Source organism: Xyrauchen texanus, chromosome 17 (genome assembly GCF_025860055.1).
Source record: "Xyrauchen texanus isolate HMW12.3.18 chromosome 17, RBS_HiC_50CHRs, whole genome shotgun sequence".
Lineage (NCBI taxonomy): Eukaryota > Metazoa > Chordata > Actinopteri > Cypriniformes > Catostomidae > Xyrauchen > Xyrauchen texanus.
The window spans coordinates 27,327,640-27,347,451 of record NC_068292.1 but is presented as its reverse complement, the minus strand read 5'-3'; the positions used below and the strand labels follow the sequence as shown (position 1 = coordinate 27,347,451).

The 19,812-nt window shown below is 35.6% G+C and overlaps 1 protein-coding gene across 2 annotated transcripts in view; it reads right to left on the bottom strand.

Annotated features, from left to right (window-relative positions):
* Positions 1-370: 370 nt before the first annotated feature.
* The window catches only part of LOC127658109 (ubiquitin carboxyl-terminal hydrolase MINDY-3), a 67,879-nt gene continuing 48,437 nt past the window's right edge, over positions 371-19,812 (bottom strand). The window contains exons 12-15 of one of the 2 annotated variants that reach the window (XM_052147214.1): positions 18,142-18,214; positions 11,541-11,628; positions 10,528-10,599; positions 371-1,401 (exon numbers count right to left, since the gene is read on the bottom strand). In XM_052147214.1, coding sequence (XP_052003174.1) covers positions 1,252-1,401; positions 10,528-10,599; positions 11,541-11,628; positions 18,142-18,214 — 383 coding nt within the window. In that variant the 3' untranslated portion in view covers positions 371-1,251. Of the gene's footprint in view, positions 1,402-10,527; positions 10,600-11,540; positions 11,629-18,141; positions 18,215-19,812 lie in introns of those variants that run through there. The other variant, XR_007972359.1, reaches the window with a different exon arrangement.

Sequence of the window (19,812 nt, the reverse complement as noted above, 5' to 3'; positions counted from 1 at the left end):
ACCTATTTACCTCTAAAAACAACTTAAATTCTCCCTTGAACAAGCTTTTCACACCGCGCTCGTATAATCATGAAGATGTTCACTGAAAAACAACTTACATTTTAAGTTGTTTCTCACCAAATCATATCATGCGCCTTTAGAAGACTTGGAATATGATGCACTAGCCACATGGACTAATTTTATGATACTTTGGGTGCTTTTTTTTAAGCTTTGGAGTGATTAACCATCAACTGGCATTGTATTAATTAGACAAACCAGGATAATCATTAAAAAAAAAAAAAAAATTGTTTCGCTTAAGTCATTTGAGTTTGGAATAGTATAAAGAGGAGTAAATTAAAAGTTGAAAAAAACCTGTCACTTTCAGGGGGACCATTCCTTTATTGTGTTGGTCAAGGTCATTTTATATTATACAAGACAAACATGCAACAGTCCAGACATGAAGAAAAAAAAAAAGGTGTTAATAAATAATAAATAAAGGGTGGCCATTTGTCTGTGTCTTTATACTTTCTCATGCAGAGAATCATAGTGTCATTCCAGAGTCCCTCCTGGAGGGTTGTTACTTAAAATTTTAAATACTAACAACACCCTCTGCTATCCTAAACAGTTTTTAAGGCCCAACACGGGGTTGTAGTGCATTCTTGTGTAAATCTGTCTAAACAGACATCCTCCCATGGCCAGAACAGTGTCGTAGAACATGAAAACCCCTCAGCTGACCATTTTACGCACACAAATAATTTATCTCCAACCAAAGAGGCTTTGGTCAAATTATCCCTTAAATCTCCACAACCACAAACATTGAATCTTCAAATCTAAAAAAAGATATATTAACAATTCCATAAATTACTCAAAAAGATTTTCACAGTCGGTGTGCTAGTTCAAAGATTTATCTTTTCAGAGCAGTAAACAAACTCATGTAGAAAGTTGACAAAAATAATATGAACATCTGAAAAATCAAATATATTTAGAAAAAAAAATTAATTACCAAAATACTAATTTTGTTCAACTCCAGGGCTTTAAACACAAAATAAGCCCAATACTCAAATATACAAGCCAGCTGATACGTGTAAAAAGCAGAGAAAAGCCATAGTGTCAGTGCAAAGCCAAAAGTATCATCTCTCATTTTAACGTCAGGCCCTGTGTTGGCCTCCAAATGTAGTGCAGAGAGTGAGGAGTCCTATAAGGTTTCAGCTTTCCTGAAGTTAGCAGGCTGTGCAGCCAAAGGTTGGTAGGTAAAAGGTGTGAGATTAGCTCTTAATTGAGTGAAGGCGACCTTTCTGTGGTCCACAGGAGCTCGATGTAGGGCCATTTGGTCTGTAGACAGCGTTTGACTGGGGTGTCGTCTGTACGTACCATAGGGTCTTCAAAACCCATGATCAGAGCGGTGCCCTCAACGTAACTTACCTGGTAGAGGAAAAACAAAAAAGGCGTGGGGACACAAAGACAGTTCCTTTAGCAACAATCAGTGAACATCAGTGAACAAAACATTCATAAGTATGTGTTAACACAAAAGACGCTCTTTTGCTCCTTTGAGACACATTCCGACCTTCTAAATGAAACCGCGGGAAAAAGCAGATCCATTTTCTGTGAATGCCAGTTTGAACATGTTATGTGTCCGAATATCTGTACTTCCCTACTATATATTATGCCAAAAAAAGTATGCCAATGGAGTAGTATGTCCGAATTCTCAGAATTCATAAAACAGGAAGCGAGGAATACCAGGATGGCCTACTATTTCTGGCGAGATTCTGAAGTGCGGATCGACTGAACACTTTACTATGCCATAATCCCTCGGGAGCTGAGGCAACATCATGTTAAAAACACTGGATTTAAAATAACCTGTAAAACAAAACCAGAGTAGATTATGTATGTCATATTAAAGACCTGGCCTCCTGATATGATGTCATCAGACATGAAACAGTTGATGGCTTCCATATGGAGGGCCCCTTATTGCCAGGGAGGAATCTGCCCTTGACAAAGTGTCATGGTGAACATGCACCCCAATTTTTATGTTTTCTGTTGCTGTTATTCATTGTGCTTAATAAGTGTGCTGAAACTTGACAAACATTTTTTTGTATGAGTGACTGCATTTATTTAAAATGCATACATGTTGGAGTATTTAAGTTTGTATGTGTAGGTTTAATGGTGCCAGTATAGAGTGTGATGAGAGGTTCACTGACCCCCGATGACCCTTAAATCCAGGAATTAAGCGGTGCTGTTCACAAAAAATCAAGTCTCAGACATATCATCATCATCATCACTGAACAATCAAGATCCTGTTGAAGCTGGCCTATTCACTCATTAGCATGATCTAATGTAAATCAGTCTGACTTTCTTTGGGTCTTAAACACTCCCTCTGGTGGCGGACACAAACATGCCCAAATAGTTATTTATGGGGCTTTTCCACTGCACAGTACAACTTGACTGGACTTGCTCACTTTTTGGGGGTTTTCCACTGTGGATAGTACCACCATGTGACATCAAAACCCTGCAGAACACTGATTGGTCAAAGAGAATATTCACTACCGGCGTCACTGGATTTGCGACACAGGACATCAACCCGATAGTTTTAAAGATGGCAAGAGCTATAGCAGAAATTACGTGAAACGAAAAAGTCTTTAAGGAAGTGCATCAGCTGTTGGCCGCACTCGGCTACCACCAGACCTACCAACAGTGTAGGGAAAAGTATAAAATACTTAAGTGACTACAGAACCATCCAGGAGTTAAAACAACTTAACAGCATAGCAACCAACCTGACAACCACTTAGAACCCCCTGGCAACTGCAGAGCAATGTGCTAAAAAAGAAAAAAAACTTAGCAACAGCAGAGTAAATACCTGGCAACCACATATTGTAGCAATGCACTAAAACACACAGCAGATCACCTTGACAACTGCATAGCATGCCCTAGCAACCATCCAGAAAACCCTAGTAAGCACATACTGTAGCATAAATGTGCTCCAAAGCAAATATAACACTTTATCAAACACCTGAAAACTTGTTTTGCTTAGGCAAAGACAATTCATCCATCTTCATTAAATATAAAAATAAATATTGTTGGATATTTGTTGGATCAACCAACCATCAAGGACCACAACAGCCAGAGTGGTTCAAACAGAAGAAAGTGGAAGTGGTTCAACCAATGGACGCCATCTATGGTAATAGACCAGCGAGCAATGGGAGGAAGAGTGCCCTGAAGTCAGCCACAGTGTTGTTGGAGTCCACGATGGAGGAAGGTAAGTTGTTACGTTAACTCTATAATCTGCTTGAAATCTTCATTTTATTTAGTTGACCAGTTACTAGAAAGCTTGCTTCTAAAACAACCAATTTAACTGTTACACTTGTGTAAAATCACCATGCAAAAACTGCTTTACGCAGCATAATGAGCTAGTAGCTAACAGCCGTTTTATTGTTTATGGTCAGTAATGTTTGTTCAAAGAGTGCTCCACTCACGGTCAAATCACGAGCACAACACGTTAAAGGGCTAGTTCATCCAAAAATGAAAATTGACTCACCCTCATGACATCCCAGATGTGTATGACTTTTTTTTCATCTGCTGAAGACAAATTAAGTGAACTGGTACCAAAATTTAAATTAAAAGGAACATAAAGGCAGCATAAAAATAATCCATAAAACTCCAGGGGTTAAATCAATATCTTCAGAAGCGATATGATAAGAGTGAGAAACAGATAAATATTTAAGTCCTTTTTATTATAAATTATCCTCCCTGTCCAGTAGGTGGTGATATACATGATAAAATTCAAATAGCCAAAAACAAAAGAATAATAATATGAAATTGAAAGTGCAGACTGATATTATAAAAGGACTCATCACATCGCTTCTGAATATATTGAATATATATATACTTTTATCCTTTGTGCTTTTGGAGCTTCAAATTTTGATACCCATTTACTTGCATTGTGAGGATCTACAGAGCGGAGATATTCTTCTAAAAATATTTGTTCATGTTCAAAAGAAGAGAGAAAGTCATACACATCTGGGATGGCATGAGGATGAGTAAATGAGGGAATTTTCATTTTTGAAATGACCAATTTCCTTTAATGACCAATAACGAATAAAGAATTCAACGTGTTAAGCACAGTGTTAAACACAATTGGCATGAAAGATACTGTAGATGGAATTTCTGAAATATTATCAGAAAGAATGTGAACAAAATACAAATGTATATTGAAAAGTAATAATGGCAAAAGAGAATGGGAGTGGGGAGGTGACTGCCAAGACCAAAGGATGGTTGTGAAATCTTAAAAGGCCTGTGTCCAGAAAAGATGATTAAGTGTTCCATTCACATGTGGAAAGAAAATCTAAAAGGTCAGTAATACATATCTCTCTCCCTTATCAAATACATTGAATAATCATATCATCATTTTAATCTTATGCATCACCATCTCTACTGTATTATGGCCAACGTTAAATAGAATTGAAGATTTAATGACCCAAAACACCCACTTAATTATATATATAAAATTAAAAAGCTAGTATTTCTTAAAGTGAACTTAGCACTGAATATACAGTATAGTTTTGATGATATCTATTCTTGGAAAACAGTGTACAACATTCCGATATACTATACATGTCTGATATATTATGAAATGTTTTTGCTTAGTAATTTTAGTTTTTTGTATTTTATTTGGCAATTTATTTTATTTAATCCAGAGAATGTTGCTGACATGCCTCAAAAGTAACCTAAAGAATAATTTTGTATAGACTTGGAATAGTGTTAGTGCTGCAATATAGCATATTGAACCTTTTTGTTCTAGTATAGTGCATTTTTTATTTAATACATCTTATGCACGGAGGTTTGTGATATTTAAAAGCATACTGAACTAACTTTACAATGGAGCGATAGCTGGGCCCAAATTTTGCATTGAGTGAACACTGAGCAGGGTTTTTCTCATCAGTGAGCAGGGAGCAGGAAATGGACAACCTAGAGTGAAGCTGGAGATGAGTGATAATAGAATGCTTTGATCATGGAGGAGAAATGTTTAGGGATACACAGATCGGTATCTGCTCCGATACTGATGTTTCTAACTGGATCGGTTATTGGCCCGATCCAAATAAGATACCACATGATTGTCATTGCCGTTATTGTCAAGCTCAAAGAATGACATAAAAGAACCTTTAAAGCATCATTAAAGTAGTCCATATATCTTGTGCATTATATTCGAAGACTCTTTAATACATACAATTGCTCTGTGAATCGCAAAAGTCTGTGTTTATAAAATACACACACAGTTTACTGAATGAGCATGTGTTGACACACACACATCCTGCAAGCATGCGCAATGGCTCGTGATGTGCTGCTGTATTTAGCTCTCAGAGCTCGCTATATGGGAGCGCTTTACACAAATTCCATCTCAGATGTAGATGCTCAATAGTTCGGTTCGCTTATAACAAGCATTGAAAAAGGCATCGGAGGAGCATTACAACATGTTGAATGAGAAATGAATTAAAATACTGTGAAGCAGAGGTGCATAGTAACTAAGTAAAAATACTTTGGTACTGTACTTAAGTACAGTTTTTTCATATCTGTACTTTACTTGAGTATAAATATTTCTTTGGATTTTTACCTTCACTTCTCTACATTCTGAAGAGAAAATTGATACTTTTACTCCGATAAATGACTCCAGAAACTTTCATTATATTTGCAACATGATAACACCAAAGAAAAAAACAGCTGTGTTTGCAGAAATACGTGTAGATCGGCGATAGTGATATGTGATTCGTTGAAAGAATCATTTGAGTAGAATCTTTTACACTTGGTTCCTTTGAACTGAACAAAAAGATTAAAAAAGCGGTCTGAATGATTAGTTTTGCGAATCATGAATCTGAATCAAAATCACAAGCGAATAGCACGTCAGATTACGTGTTCCATCGTCTGTCTCCTCTGGGGAAGACAAGAAACTGCTCATGTAAGTTTAAATTTGTTTTTGACCAGTTAATTTGAGAAGTTTAGGCTTAAACATTATGAAAGCTGTGAAATAATGAAGTTATGTGCGATCAGTCTCCCACCTTTCCAGGAGACCTGGTCATATAAAAGTCAATCACATCCGTTCACATTTTACATTTAAACAAGGTGTGATGTATATGAATAATTACTGTACCAGCACTCATGAACATATCAAACAACATTTATTTTTTATATTTTATGAAGATGGATGAATGGCCTTTGCCTAAGCAAAACTAGTTTTCTTGTGGTTGATAAAGTGTTATATTTGTTTTGGAGCACATTTATGCTACAGTATGTGGTTGCCAGATTGTTAATCTGCTGTTGCCAAGTTGTTTTCTTTTTTTTTTAGCACATTGCTCTGCAGTTGCCAGGGTGATCTAGGTGGTTGTCATGTTGTTGCTATACTGTTGTTAAGTTGTTTTAACTCTGTTTTTAGCACATTGCTATGCACTTGCCAGGGTGTTCTGGGTGGTTGCTTATTGGGCCAAATGAAAAGAGCCCATCCCCACAAGTGTCTGTAATGGTCACTAATTTGACTCAACTCTCTCCTTCAATGTTCCAATTTTTATGGACTGTGGTGTTTATTTACACTCATCCCATAAATATGATCATTCTGATGTGACTTAAACGCACCATTGCAGGTTGTTTATAGTTCGTTTAAAAAAAATGTATTCTCTCATAATTTTCTCACCCTCATTCAATCCTAAATGTGTATGACTTTTTTGTTTTCCTGCAGAACACAAACAAAAAAAGAATTTCAGAATAATATTGCAGTTATGTAGGTCAATTCAATGTAAGTGAATAGTGGCCAGACCTTTGAAGCTCTAAAAAGCACATAAATGCAGCATAAGAGTTATCCATAAGTCTCCAGTGGTTTCACCAATGTCTTCTGAATAGATCCAACTGGTTTTGTGTGAGAATAGACCAAAATATAACTCCTCTATCGACTATAAATTAGCAGTATCCTTGGTGGTCAGGATTTCAAGCTCAATTACACTTCCAATAGCGTCATCTGTGCATGCAACAAGCACTAGAAAGTGAAAGAGCTTGAAAACATGATCATGCCTAGAGATTGCAATGGCAAGATATACAGTGAAAATTAGTTACAATTTGGTTTGTTCTCACCCAAAACCAACTGAATCGCTTCAGAAGAAATGGATTTAATCACTATAGTAATATGGATAACTATATGCTCCCTTAATGTGCTTTTGGAGGTTGAAATGTCTGGCTACTATTCACTTGCATTGAAATGACCTATAAAGCTGAAATGTTCTTCTAAAATCTGTGTTTGTTTTCTGCAGATTAAAAAAAAAGTCATACGCATTTGGGATGACATGAGGGTGAGTAAATGATGAGCACCACCAATCAAGTTGACATGGGTTTAATGAACTGTTCTGTAATTTATGCAATTTACTTGTACTTTTGATCCTTAAGTAAATTTAAAATCAGTTACTTTAATACTTTTAAGTAATTTTCTCATGAGCTACTTTAACTTTAATTGAGTCAATTTCCATAAAGGTGTCTTTTACTCAAGTATGACAAATGGATACTTTATACAATACTGCTGTGAACTAGCCTACAAACACACACTCTTCTGGAGTCCTTCTGGTGTGGTCCTTCAAAATAAAAGACTGAGTCAAAATAAAAGTCCTAAGGCATAACATCTGAAATGTATCACTATGGTAAAATAAAATATGTATTATTATTTTACAAATTACATTTGTTATTTAATAAATTATATAAAAACTGAGTGATTGAAATGTGGACTGATATTACAATTTGACAAGCATATAGCAATCAAGTCAACAAAAAGAGATCTGAAACCATATACAAGTCCAGATACAAGTTGGAAAACAAAAATGTAAAGAACAGGCTACTTTTTTACCGAAGATTTTTACTGTAAAGTTTGCTGATGCATCCAACAGACTAGTTAAGAATAAAGTTTTTCTTAAAGGGCTGCACATTTTTATATCATTGTTTTTTTTTCTCTATTTTTAATTAAATTATGTGTAGTTAGAAGAGTAGTTTTTTTTTACACCTAAAAAGTACTCTCAGTCAGTTCCACACTCTGAGATATAGATATTCTAAACTCATTAAGAAAAACAACACTGGTATAGGATCTGCTGATACTGAGATTTCAGCTATCGGAAGAGAAAAAAATGGTATCTGTGCATCCCTAGAAATTTTTGCCACTCCAATCCAGTGCACTTTGTTTGCTGTGATTCTCTGAATGGTGGATTTTCTCCCTCAGGACCATGGGTTGTGTAGCTTTACCAGGAATTCTGCTACAAAATACGATTTTTAAAAAATAAAGGTAAAGTAACACAGACTGATGGCTTCAACAGAAGCATATACTATCGATTAAAAAGTGCTCACAGTAGGGCTGTCTTTAAAGGTTTATAATTTAAAGTTGAAAATGTAAATAGCCTATGGGGGAAAAAATAAATAAATAAATAAATAATATAAATCAGATTTTTACTTCTGGATCTGTTGCGTTCTACAGAGCCCTACTTCCTATTTGAATACACGCATTCATCATGGCTACCAGTTAGCTCTGGTCTCATGAACCAGCAGAGTTATCCATGTTGGCTTGAACATTCTTTTCTGCAACTGTGTCAATACTGTGAGCAGGTTTACGCTACATAATCCAAGTATTCTCATTGAAAGTTTTTTTTCTTTAGGCCTGTTCTACTGAAGGTCATATTTACACTGTCGATTGGGCTTTGTGTTCACCCAGTCAACACTTCCATATAAGCATTTCTTTATAATCAGACCCTAAATGAATACACATGCTTATAACCAGTCATAGAAGTTCAGTCTGCCTGTGCACAAGGAATGAATCGGATATTACTGATAGTTATGATAGTAATGTTTTTTAGATTTAACTCACGAAGATCAATTTCAATTAAACTATATGTTTTGATATATAATATTGAAATTTTCATGACGCTTTATTAATTTCCATTTCTTTTAGAGACCTGGGAATCCACATTTTCAAAATTACCTTATTTTCCATGGTTTTCCATGACTTTACAAACTGTAAAATGTTATATATAAAATATTTAATAAATGAACACAAGGGTCAAGGGATATGTAGATCTTTGTGGATGACAGTTAAAGTTCATCAAATTAATCCAATCAATACAGGGCTTTTCAATACAAATATATATATATATATATATATATATATATATATATATATATATATATATATATATATATATATATATATATATATATATATATATATTTTTTTTTTTTGTCAAATAACATCAACTTTAAGGACACAAAATCATAATTGGATTGCTCTGACAGCAGTGGGACAGTGGCCCAGAACCTACTGTATAAGTGACATGAAGCAGAACTGCTGGAGGATGACAGAATGAGAGCAGCTCCCCTTGGATGATTATATGACTTGAACAGAAAGACAACCTGGCCTTTCACTATGTGCCAGTATGGTCTGTATTACAGCCAGAACAAATCCTAACATTTGCAGGGTGTTTGGTTCCTGAGAAAAGGCCCCTGTCAATATACGAGTGGCACAGAGGAAGCCTAAACAACAAAGGCAGCACACTTTACTGCTTCTGCTAATGCCTTTGCCAGAGTAATGAAGATAACCTGTGTTTTTAAGGGCCTGATGTGGCAGTTCCTGCTCATTATACTTAAATGTCTGTCAATCTCTCTAAACACACACATACACTTCCGTTAAGAAGTATAGAGTCAAACACACACTGTGATAAATTAATGCATGAGGTGGTCAGGGGGTGAGTCTTTCTCTAGTGTTTAAGGATGGCATGTGTGAATGTCATTAGTACACTTTATTGGATGTGTATGTAAAATGAGAAATAGGTCATGATGGTCAGAAAAAGCACTCAACTACCAGTGCCAGTACAGAGGACATATGATGAGAATAAGCACCTGGCCAAACATCAGACAGCGGTTATTATATATTAGAGATCTGTAATGGGCTGACATAGAATATAGTGGGTCTTTCTTTCAAGAGATTTCTTACGTGAAAATTTTAAATATTAAAACTATGATTAATTTTTTATTTAAAAACATTTTTGTAAACAAATATAATAATTAACAAACAAAAAAAAAAGTAAAAAATAAGGTTGAAAAACTAAAAATGTGAAAAAAAAAAGATTAAGATAATGAAAGACATTAAGAAAAATAAATAAATAAAACACATTTTCTAGATTCCAAACTAAATAATGAAAAAATAATATTGTACAACAAAAATATATTGATATTTTCATGGTCATCATACTCTCTTTACAAATGCGTATATTTGCACATTTGCAAAATGTGTATATTTGACAATAACATTTTTAATATAAGTATACAATCTAGAAATGTTCTTTTGAATGCTCAACAGATTCCATAATAAATAAAGAGAAAGACAGAGAATTCAGTAATCACATTCAGACTCAAAATGCATGGGATCAGACAGGATAAGACTGACCCACCAGGGATTTCATGCCAGCAGTGGTGAAATATATGGCTATTAAAGTGCGCATGCATGCACGGGTATTAGAGAGCAAGCATGAATGGGTGTTTTACCTTCTCATTGTGGTTGGACTGCTTCAGGCCATTATAGTGATACACAGGAAATGAGTCTGGAATCACTGAATCCTGGAACAGCAAGAAGACACGTGTCAGTGTGGACATGCAAACTTCTATGTACTGTTTGTGTGTGCGTATGCACAAAACATCAGTCTCTGTAACATTTGTGGACAGCCCTATATGTCCTTCAAAGTGACAGATACTGCCTAGATCTGACTCAATCTACAGGATGTCAGAAAAACTTTTCCAAACCAACTTAAGACACAGCCAAAACAACTCATTCCAGCTCAAACAAATCACAACACACTCTATAAATTCACTCCAGAGAGAGACCAGAAAGCAAGAAACATCAGGTTTTCGTTCTAGTGACAGTATAGACAGCAAACTGAAATACAATGCTTCGAGTCCAAAACAATCACAGCAACCCCATTCAGTTGCTAAAAAGTCCCTATCACAACCAAACACTCCATAGACCTACTAATACCAGCAGCAAGACCGAAGCACACACATTTGACCGGAGCCAAATACCTCTGTCTAGCCCCCATAACACATGCCTGCATCACTGCCAAAAATAAAACAGCTAGCAGAGTGTATGCTTGTGTTTGAGTAGGCCTGAAACAGGCTTAGAGTATTTGATTTGATGGTAAATTGAGGCCTTTTTTGTATGCATCCCTAAAGCCCTAATCTATTTAACACAGAGCAGAATAGAGCTGCTACTCCCCGCTAACTAAAACCCCCAGCTTCTTCCTCTCATTACACCTCTTTCATTCAGAGGGTCTACGTGTACACTGATTAAATCTGGGGCTGGTTGTAGGTTTATTTAAACAAAGAAAAACAGTAAGAAAAGTTGAGCAAGAACAAGTTTCGTGGGGGAGGAAAAATGACAGCAATATAGTCAGAGAAATGAGAAAAGGTGAAAAATAGACTAAATGTGTCTCTTTAGAGAGCAAATGGGTTGTGACATCACACTCTATTTGGGCACCATAGTGGTGTGTCCTGGTGTGTATTACCTGATCAGGGAAGAATTCCAGCAGAAACTGACCCAACAGAATAATGCCCAACCCCTCCGGATCCAATTTACTCTTCATCAGATTCACACTGTGCAAGAGAGCATGAGATAAATTGAGAGAGTGAGAGAGAGAGAGAGAGAGAGAGAGAGAGAGAGAGAGAGAGAGAGAGAGAGATAAATAGAGAGGCATAAAACTGAACCTTAGGATGCGTGTGTGTGTGTGCGTGTGTGTGTGTGTGTGCGTGTGTGTGCGCGTGTGTGTTTTAGCGTGTATGGGTCATTGGCATCCTAAAGCAGTGTGATGTGTTGTCATACTGAGCTATTATCACAAGTTATGTTCAGATCCTAAATAAAACAGTGAGTAATGCTTGGAATCTGAGAAATATTGTTTCAAAACCACCTCAGTGATGTTAAGACTCGAATATTCCTTTTTAAGGAATAAAACAAGACCTATAACATTTCCAGGGGTGGGTTTACAATTTCTGAGGCCCTAAGCATCTGACTAAGCTGTGGCCCCATTTGAAAATGTTTGCTTAAAAATGACAGAAAATGAATTTTAAATCATAATTTTAAATTCATCCTATCAACCATTGTTGCAAAGTACATTCAAAATGTTTAATGAAATAAAAATCTTGTTAAAGATAACGAATGCCTGTTTTCCAGTTTTCCACAGTACAGTGATATAAATAAATATATATTTATCTACATATATTTTTTACAAAACATTTTTCTTTTGTGTGTGTGTGCAAAACCTAACCAGTAACATTTTGGAATTCAGTTGTTATTTATTAATATTATAATCCAACAATTATTTATTGTTGTCCAGTTTGTCATTATAATATGATACAGCATTTGTATTACTTTGAGGATTTGTTGTATACAATAGTAATATATTCCTGTCTTATTTACTTTCACCTGGAGTTTATATTTGGATGCTGAGGCTGTATTTTATTCAAGCATCATAGGCAGCGTTCGTATTGTAACAATAAACACACAAAGGCACGGCAGCCCCTCATTACACTAGAGCAGAAGGGGAAAAAAACATAGTTTATCAAGCGCTGAAACTTTGCTTATTACAGAACAATCTGGAATAATGTTAAACATTGTGTGTATTTTATTTATTATAATATTTTTCTTCAAAAATTGCAAACCCGAACCGACCCTGGTGGCTTCTAACGTGAACTGTTCTAAGAGCGCTGACAACAGCGTATTTGCGCATGTACCCAGAACATCATGTCACCCCTCAAGCATTTTTTTGCAGAGCTTTCCTACCAGGGCGGGGGCCAGGGACCCAAGCAATTGCAGGGTGGTATAAAAACGCTACTGATCATTGCTAAATATTGCAGACACAAACTTGGCAATCAGATGATGATAAATGCTTTCTAATTTCATCACAGGTCACTTTAATGCTTGCATAAAAAATGTAATGCTTGCATAATAATTGCTTGCCAAAATGCTGAATATGTAGTATGTAGTTCCAGAAGAGGCCAAAGGAAGGTTCAGGCTTAATCGACACTTGACTAAACTGCTTTGACAGTACAGGGTACATTGTAAAAACAAATACTAGACTTAATTTAATTCTGTAATTTTAACTTTCGTATAAAAAACCCTTTGAATATCTGAAGTTGTCTCTCAATTGGTCAAAATGACTTAAAGCAGGTGGTTTGAAATGAAGCGTTTACCTTGTAAGGCTTCAAAGGGACTCAATAAGCATTGGGTTTGGCTTTCAAAAGGGCTTGCATAAAGGAGGATTTTACTCCTATTTTTCTCTTCTCTGCTCAACAATAGAAGACTGACTAAATTGCATGCCAACTCGAGTTGTGTTGCTCATAAAAAGCGAGAGGGTATAGGTGCTTATCACATACTTTGTGACCTGTTCCTTCTATCTTTAAGACACTAAAAACAGACAAATTCTTGTGTTGCTATTAAGAAATATCTAGTCACAACGAAACATCATTTTAGCTTTTCCAGAAGGGTATTACTACTTAAATGTTTACCTATAATGAAAACTGTCATTGTCTGTCATTATTTACTTACCCTCATTGGATGTTCTGAACTAGTATGACTTTCTATCTTCTGTGTAACACAAAAGGACAATTATTTTATAATCATCACACTTTTGTCCGCAGTATAATGAAAGTGAATAGACTCTGGGCTGTCAAGCTCCAGTAAGGACAATCACTTTGTGTGATGAACACCGCAATTTAAGTCATTATTCACAACCTAATCAAATCATTGATCAACTCCTGTAAATGGCGCACAAATCAAATTTGCCAACATGTCCATTTGAATGTAAATATCAACTTAAATTTCGGTCTGTTCATCACGAAAAGTTATCATATGGCTTCAAGTCTTTGGCATAGATTACTTTTACTGTGATTTTGTGTTGTTGTATTTGTGTCCTTAATTGTGCTTGACAGAATGTCTCCATTCATTTTCATTATATGGTGAAAGTATAAAATATAAAATCCTTTAGTATTCCTCAGACGTCAGTCATACAGGTTTGGAATGACATAAGCAGTAAATAATGGCAAAATTTTCATTTTATTTAATAAATATGTATTTACAAAAGAATTTCATAAAAAGTTAAGGAAATTCATTAAGTGCTATTATTCCATGGATATAGTCCCTGATGTAAGCCTACCTAGTGACAACATAAACATTCATCATCTATGGGTGTTGCACAGTAGCCAAGTAAACAAATGTTTTGTGACCAGTTCTTGTAATTAGAGTAAATTCCATTTTAAAATAGTCATAATCAGATTATAGTTACCTTTATCTGGATTATGTGATAACATGTTAATCAGAAAACAGCAGTAACAAGTTCACAATTTATGAACAATTAAATAATTTTCTTTTTTTCCCACAATCTAAATCAGCCTACTGCTGATATACATTCGATGAGTCTTTGAATGTTTTCAGTAGAGGGGGAAGGGTCGCGGAATTGCACACAGACTTATAATTAGAGGTCGACCGATTAATCAGCCGATTTTTGGATTTTTTAACATAATCGGCATCGGCCAATATCCAAGTATATCAAGCCGATTATTAGGCAGGCGCATCTGTGGGCAGCATAGTGTTATTTTGGAACATGTGTTCGACGCACGCTGCCCCTAGAGTCATTTTCCAGCAGGGTGAGCAGACCTCATCCAGTGCCTAAGGAAGGAGCTAAGTTCCTTGGAGAAAACGGTTAGGATTACATTTGTATAACTCCTTTATATTTAATTAAAAACTTTTGATATGTTACTGCCAACTTCAAGAAAAAACGCGATCGGCAACATGACGTTCGGCTACTTTGGATATTGATAGCGTAGTTGAAGTTGCACTATCACAGCAGAAGGGTTGCTATCATGTCACAATAAGAAAGCAAGAATTTTGCAATTACAGACAGTGAATCTGAGACTTTTATTTGTTCTGTTTGTGTGTCTTATATTTGAGAGGGTTGTCACAGAATGCAGAGAAATAAGTAATAAAAAAAGATACCAACGAACTATAGGCTATTGAAGGACTGGCTTTGGTAAGCTCGGACGTTATCGGTTCTGCTGTCGGTACTGGAGAAATTAAGAAAATACATTTATTATTGCTATAAAGAGAAAGTTATTTTATCTCGCCAGCCATTTCTATGTATAATAATATGTAACCATTTGTCTGTGATGCAATTTAGCTATTTGCAGTCAGAGAGAGAGAGAGAGAGAGAGAGAGAGAGAGACTGTGTGTCTGGCTGTAGAGAGAGGACGGCACCGGCAGAGGTGGCAGCCGAGAGAGCAGAGACTGTGTTCTCTGTGCTCTCAGAGAGAGGTGGAGACAGAAGAACACTTCCTCATACACTGTGATCACTCTCACAGCATTAGATCGGACTATTTCACTAGATTCCAACAACTAGAACCAAATTTTATGGCATTACCAAATTCAGATAAATCAAATTATATTTTGGGAGAAAACTCCAGCTCAATCATAACAGCAGCAAAGTATGTAACAGCCTGCCACAAACTACGAGAGTCAGCCAGTGGACAAAACTAGGGTCTGAATGTTGGTTCAAAAGTTTTTTTTTTTTTTTTTATATATAAATGTATTCATGCATTTGTTCACTGATTAATTTTATTGATTATTTGTTCATTGCCTATGTAATGGCCAATGCTTTGGCAATACTGTACAAGTCATGCCAATAAAGCTCTTTTGAATTTGAATTTGAGAGAGAGAGAGAGAGAGAGAGAGAGAGGGAGAGATCTCTCACGCGGTGCCACAGCGAGCACAACACAAGCCCTGCTTAATAGCTGATGACAGAGGACAGAATTAAACATTCAAACAGCCTGGTTACACTTTAGATCTGTGATATTAGTCTGATTTTATTTTAGATTTCGCCTTCCAAAGATTATAAAAAGAATATTTATACATAAGCCGCATTCTATCTAGCACAACTTCCTTCCCTTCACAGCGGTGCACTGACATTTCTCTCTAAAACTCAAACTTAACGTCAGAATCAGCACGATCGGTGATTGTTGTAAAATGCAGTCTAGCTACTTTTGCTAAATTGCGGGATGCGTTTAATAATAAAAAGAGTGCAAGAGATACCGTTCCCAAGGCGGCGCGCGCTCCGAAACAGACCGCAACGAGACAAGCAAACTATAGGCTACTTTGGGTTTCATGTGCGTGTCTAAACGATCAACTATACACAAAAATATGTCAAAACGACCGGCTTGGAGATTCACTTAAACACAGTTTATGTCTTAAATGGACGTAGTTATGGAAATAGTTGGGAGAAATATGGCGCATCAGGAGCCTATTAGACTCGGTCTTAAAGGGGAAGCAGTCTAATCAACATGCTGACGATTGAGCCATTACTGCGAATCAAACGACAAAAGGCAAAGAGAAAATCACTTACAGCTCTTGAATGAATAACTTCTGCTTTAATCTATCTATGATAACCTATGCAGTGTTATTTTACAATTGATTTCTTTTTAGACCACACCTGAACAGTATTGTTAGTAGACCTTCCTGAAATTAAATCACTGTGCCTATATAATGTTTATCTTTGTGTAATTGTTTATCTTTTGTTTATCGTTGTTTAATATATGAAGTATATATATATAGTTATTATATATATATATATATATATATATATAAAACAAAAAGAACTGTTAAGAATACCATTAAAGTACCGGATCGATAAGCAGTATCGGTAAGAGTAGTAATAACATTAAAACCTTAACGATACCCATCCCTAGTTATGCCTGTGCTTCTCTTGGATGCTCTGAATATTGGATTACGTGTCTGGATTGCCCCTTAATTAAAGCTGCATTTGAATCTCAACCTTCATGTCTCGGAGCAGTTCATAACACCTGCTTTGTTTATTTAATATATTTGTTATACATTATTTAAACAATATGTTTTTACATTATACATTTTTAATTTAAGTGTACAAGTGCAGATTGGTGAAGTGTTCAATAAATGTATTTGTTGAGAAATTTTGTCTATCTTAAGTAATTATTTGTGTTACATTCATACTTTCAAATAAAAGGTTCAAATAAGAGGTTAAAAACAAGCAGATATCGGCCAAAATAAATCGGCAGCATTAATCCCGGATTTCAAAAAGATCGGCATCGGCCTGAAAAAACCAATATCGGTCGACCTCTACTTATAATACTAGCCACTTGCCAGGTAACTATAACACTTGAGATGGATCATCTCACTCAGCATTTGACCACTGGATTTACAAAAATTATTTTACCTTTAGAGAGGCACTAATGCAAAACACTTCTGTGCAATGCTTTCCAAAAGTTAATATCCTGTCCACTTCTGTGTCAGATCTACAGAAGCATTTGTAGGTGTGCCTGTATGTTTTCATAACTTTACATTGCGTATCTAACCAACTCCTGTCAAACAGATTTTAATTGTTATTTGAATTATCCTGTGTGACATAGAACCATGTGTGACTATGTATATGGAAAGGTTTTGTCCATCAAACATAACAAATTGCCCAAATATCAAATGTACCATCATTTTGTAATTCACAATCTAATTCACAAATAAATGCCAAATGGACTGCATTAGCTTGGTAAAGTCAGCTTAAAAAAAATGTACATTAATGTGCGTTTACGATCATTTTTGAGACCACATTTGTTAAACAAGCTGTGGGTAACCTGTCCAAATTTGTAGAAACTCTCCAATAAGAAATGCATGATTTTTTCTTCTAAATGTGTAAGTTGATAAAATATTCTTATCAGTTATAATGTGGTTTTTTATTTCATGACCCTTTAAGTACCTTTTTTTCCACCCATAAACAGACAAATAGTGAGTGAAACAAAAAAATCATATTAAAATTCTCTTAATGAATCAAAATATTTTTAAATATGAATTTTATGTTAACTGAATCCAAAATGAATCAGATTGGAAACCAAAAAAACAGTAAATCAAAGAGATTGTTACTAATGATAATTTTAGTCATGTCATTTGTAATCAGTACTCGATTACAATTCCGAAGTAATCTACCCAGCACTGTTTGTGACATAGCAGTTATTATATTGTGTATTTTAATACAGCTGGATCACATCCAGATCCGGAAATATCCGTTTTATAATCTAAAACATCACACACAAACTTACTAGTCTGGGTCCGAGACAAGATCCAAAGATTTCATAACATCTTCAAGCAGTGTGTCTGGAATGAACCCGTTATCTGAAGATGAGAAAGAGTAAAGAGGCAGCAGATGGTTAGAGCTTCAAGAATGTTGATCACACACAGCCACAGCCACGCACACACACAGTCTTATGCCCACCATAAAACCTGAGCTTCAGCTCTCTAATTGAAGACATGCTACCAGACACCGACAACACACACAAACACGCTCAAATAATGGGTAGGGATTTTACTGGTTTATCAATGATATATTAAGGGATAATGTACACTTAGCCATTTGCCATCACAAAATAAACCTTTACAGGGAGATCAGGACCCCGACGTGAAGTAGAGTTACAGCTACAACAGACCGATAGATTCCGCCATTGACCAATCATAATTGAGCATTCCAGAGAGCCATGTACTAATTGTCCTTAGTAATTTGATAAGAATAAGAAACAAAGACGTGCATCCTTCACTTCCTCTCTTGAAAAGATGAATCGGCCTCAATGTAATCAATGAATCACAGTAATTTTAAGCAAATCTAGTGTATAAATGCCATGAACGGCACATTTGTGTGTCATTTAGATGAACTCCGAGTCCGAGCATCACTGAGCCGCATCTCGGATGTCAACCAGCTCCTGTCCGAAAATATAAAACTAAATATAAACAAACAAATATAAACTTTGATAGAGAACACAATTCGCTCCAGTTTCACTTTAAACTACTGTGTAACGTCAATAGTTCCTGGCTCATACACGCATTGTTAATGACATGCAGTGACACAGAGGAGACGAGACAGGCTTACTCGATTTCTGTGGAGTGATGAAATATTGAAACAAATTCTCAAAGGTTTTGCTCATGGGTTTAATCAAAGAGCATTAAAAATATGTGTAAAAGTGAAGAAATTAGGACAGAATTATTTTTACTATTTTATATATATATATATATATATATATATATATATATATATATATATATATATATATACATACATACATACATACATACATACATACATACATACACACACACACACATACATTCAAAATATATTATATAAAATGTTAAAAAAAAATAAACCGTTTAAATGTAAAATAAATCCTGACAAAGATTACAGAATTACTCTTGCCCTCTCTGTCCCCTCTCATTATTGTTTCTATCTAGGATGCTTTATCCCTGTATCTCAAGACAGAGAAAATGTGGACAACAAAGAGGTTCAGAAGGATAAATTAGATGAAGCCTTACATACATGCTTCACTGAATGCTCTCCATAAGTGAGTTCATGTGTTTGTGTGTCTGTTTGAGGCTGCACTGTTTACACATTTGATGTCAGAGCAGAATAGATTAATTTCAGATGCCTAGAAATATCTGGATCTGGCTTAACTTAATCCAACTCAAGACCTGCTTGTGTCAGTTTATACATCACTGTGGAAGTTAAGATCCAGCATGAAAACAGCACAAACTGGTCCTGAAATTAGAACCAGAAATTCCCTATTATTTAGCATCAACTCTTATCCAGGCTGATAAATCCAAGTGTTAGCCTAAAACATCTGATTTTGAGATAGGGCACAATCCGCAATTACATAGAAAAGTGCAACGTATTGAGATCAGACTCTGGTTTCATAACATGCAGATAATGAGAAGGATAATGTGAA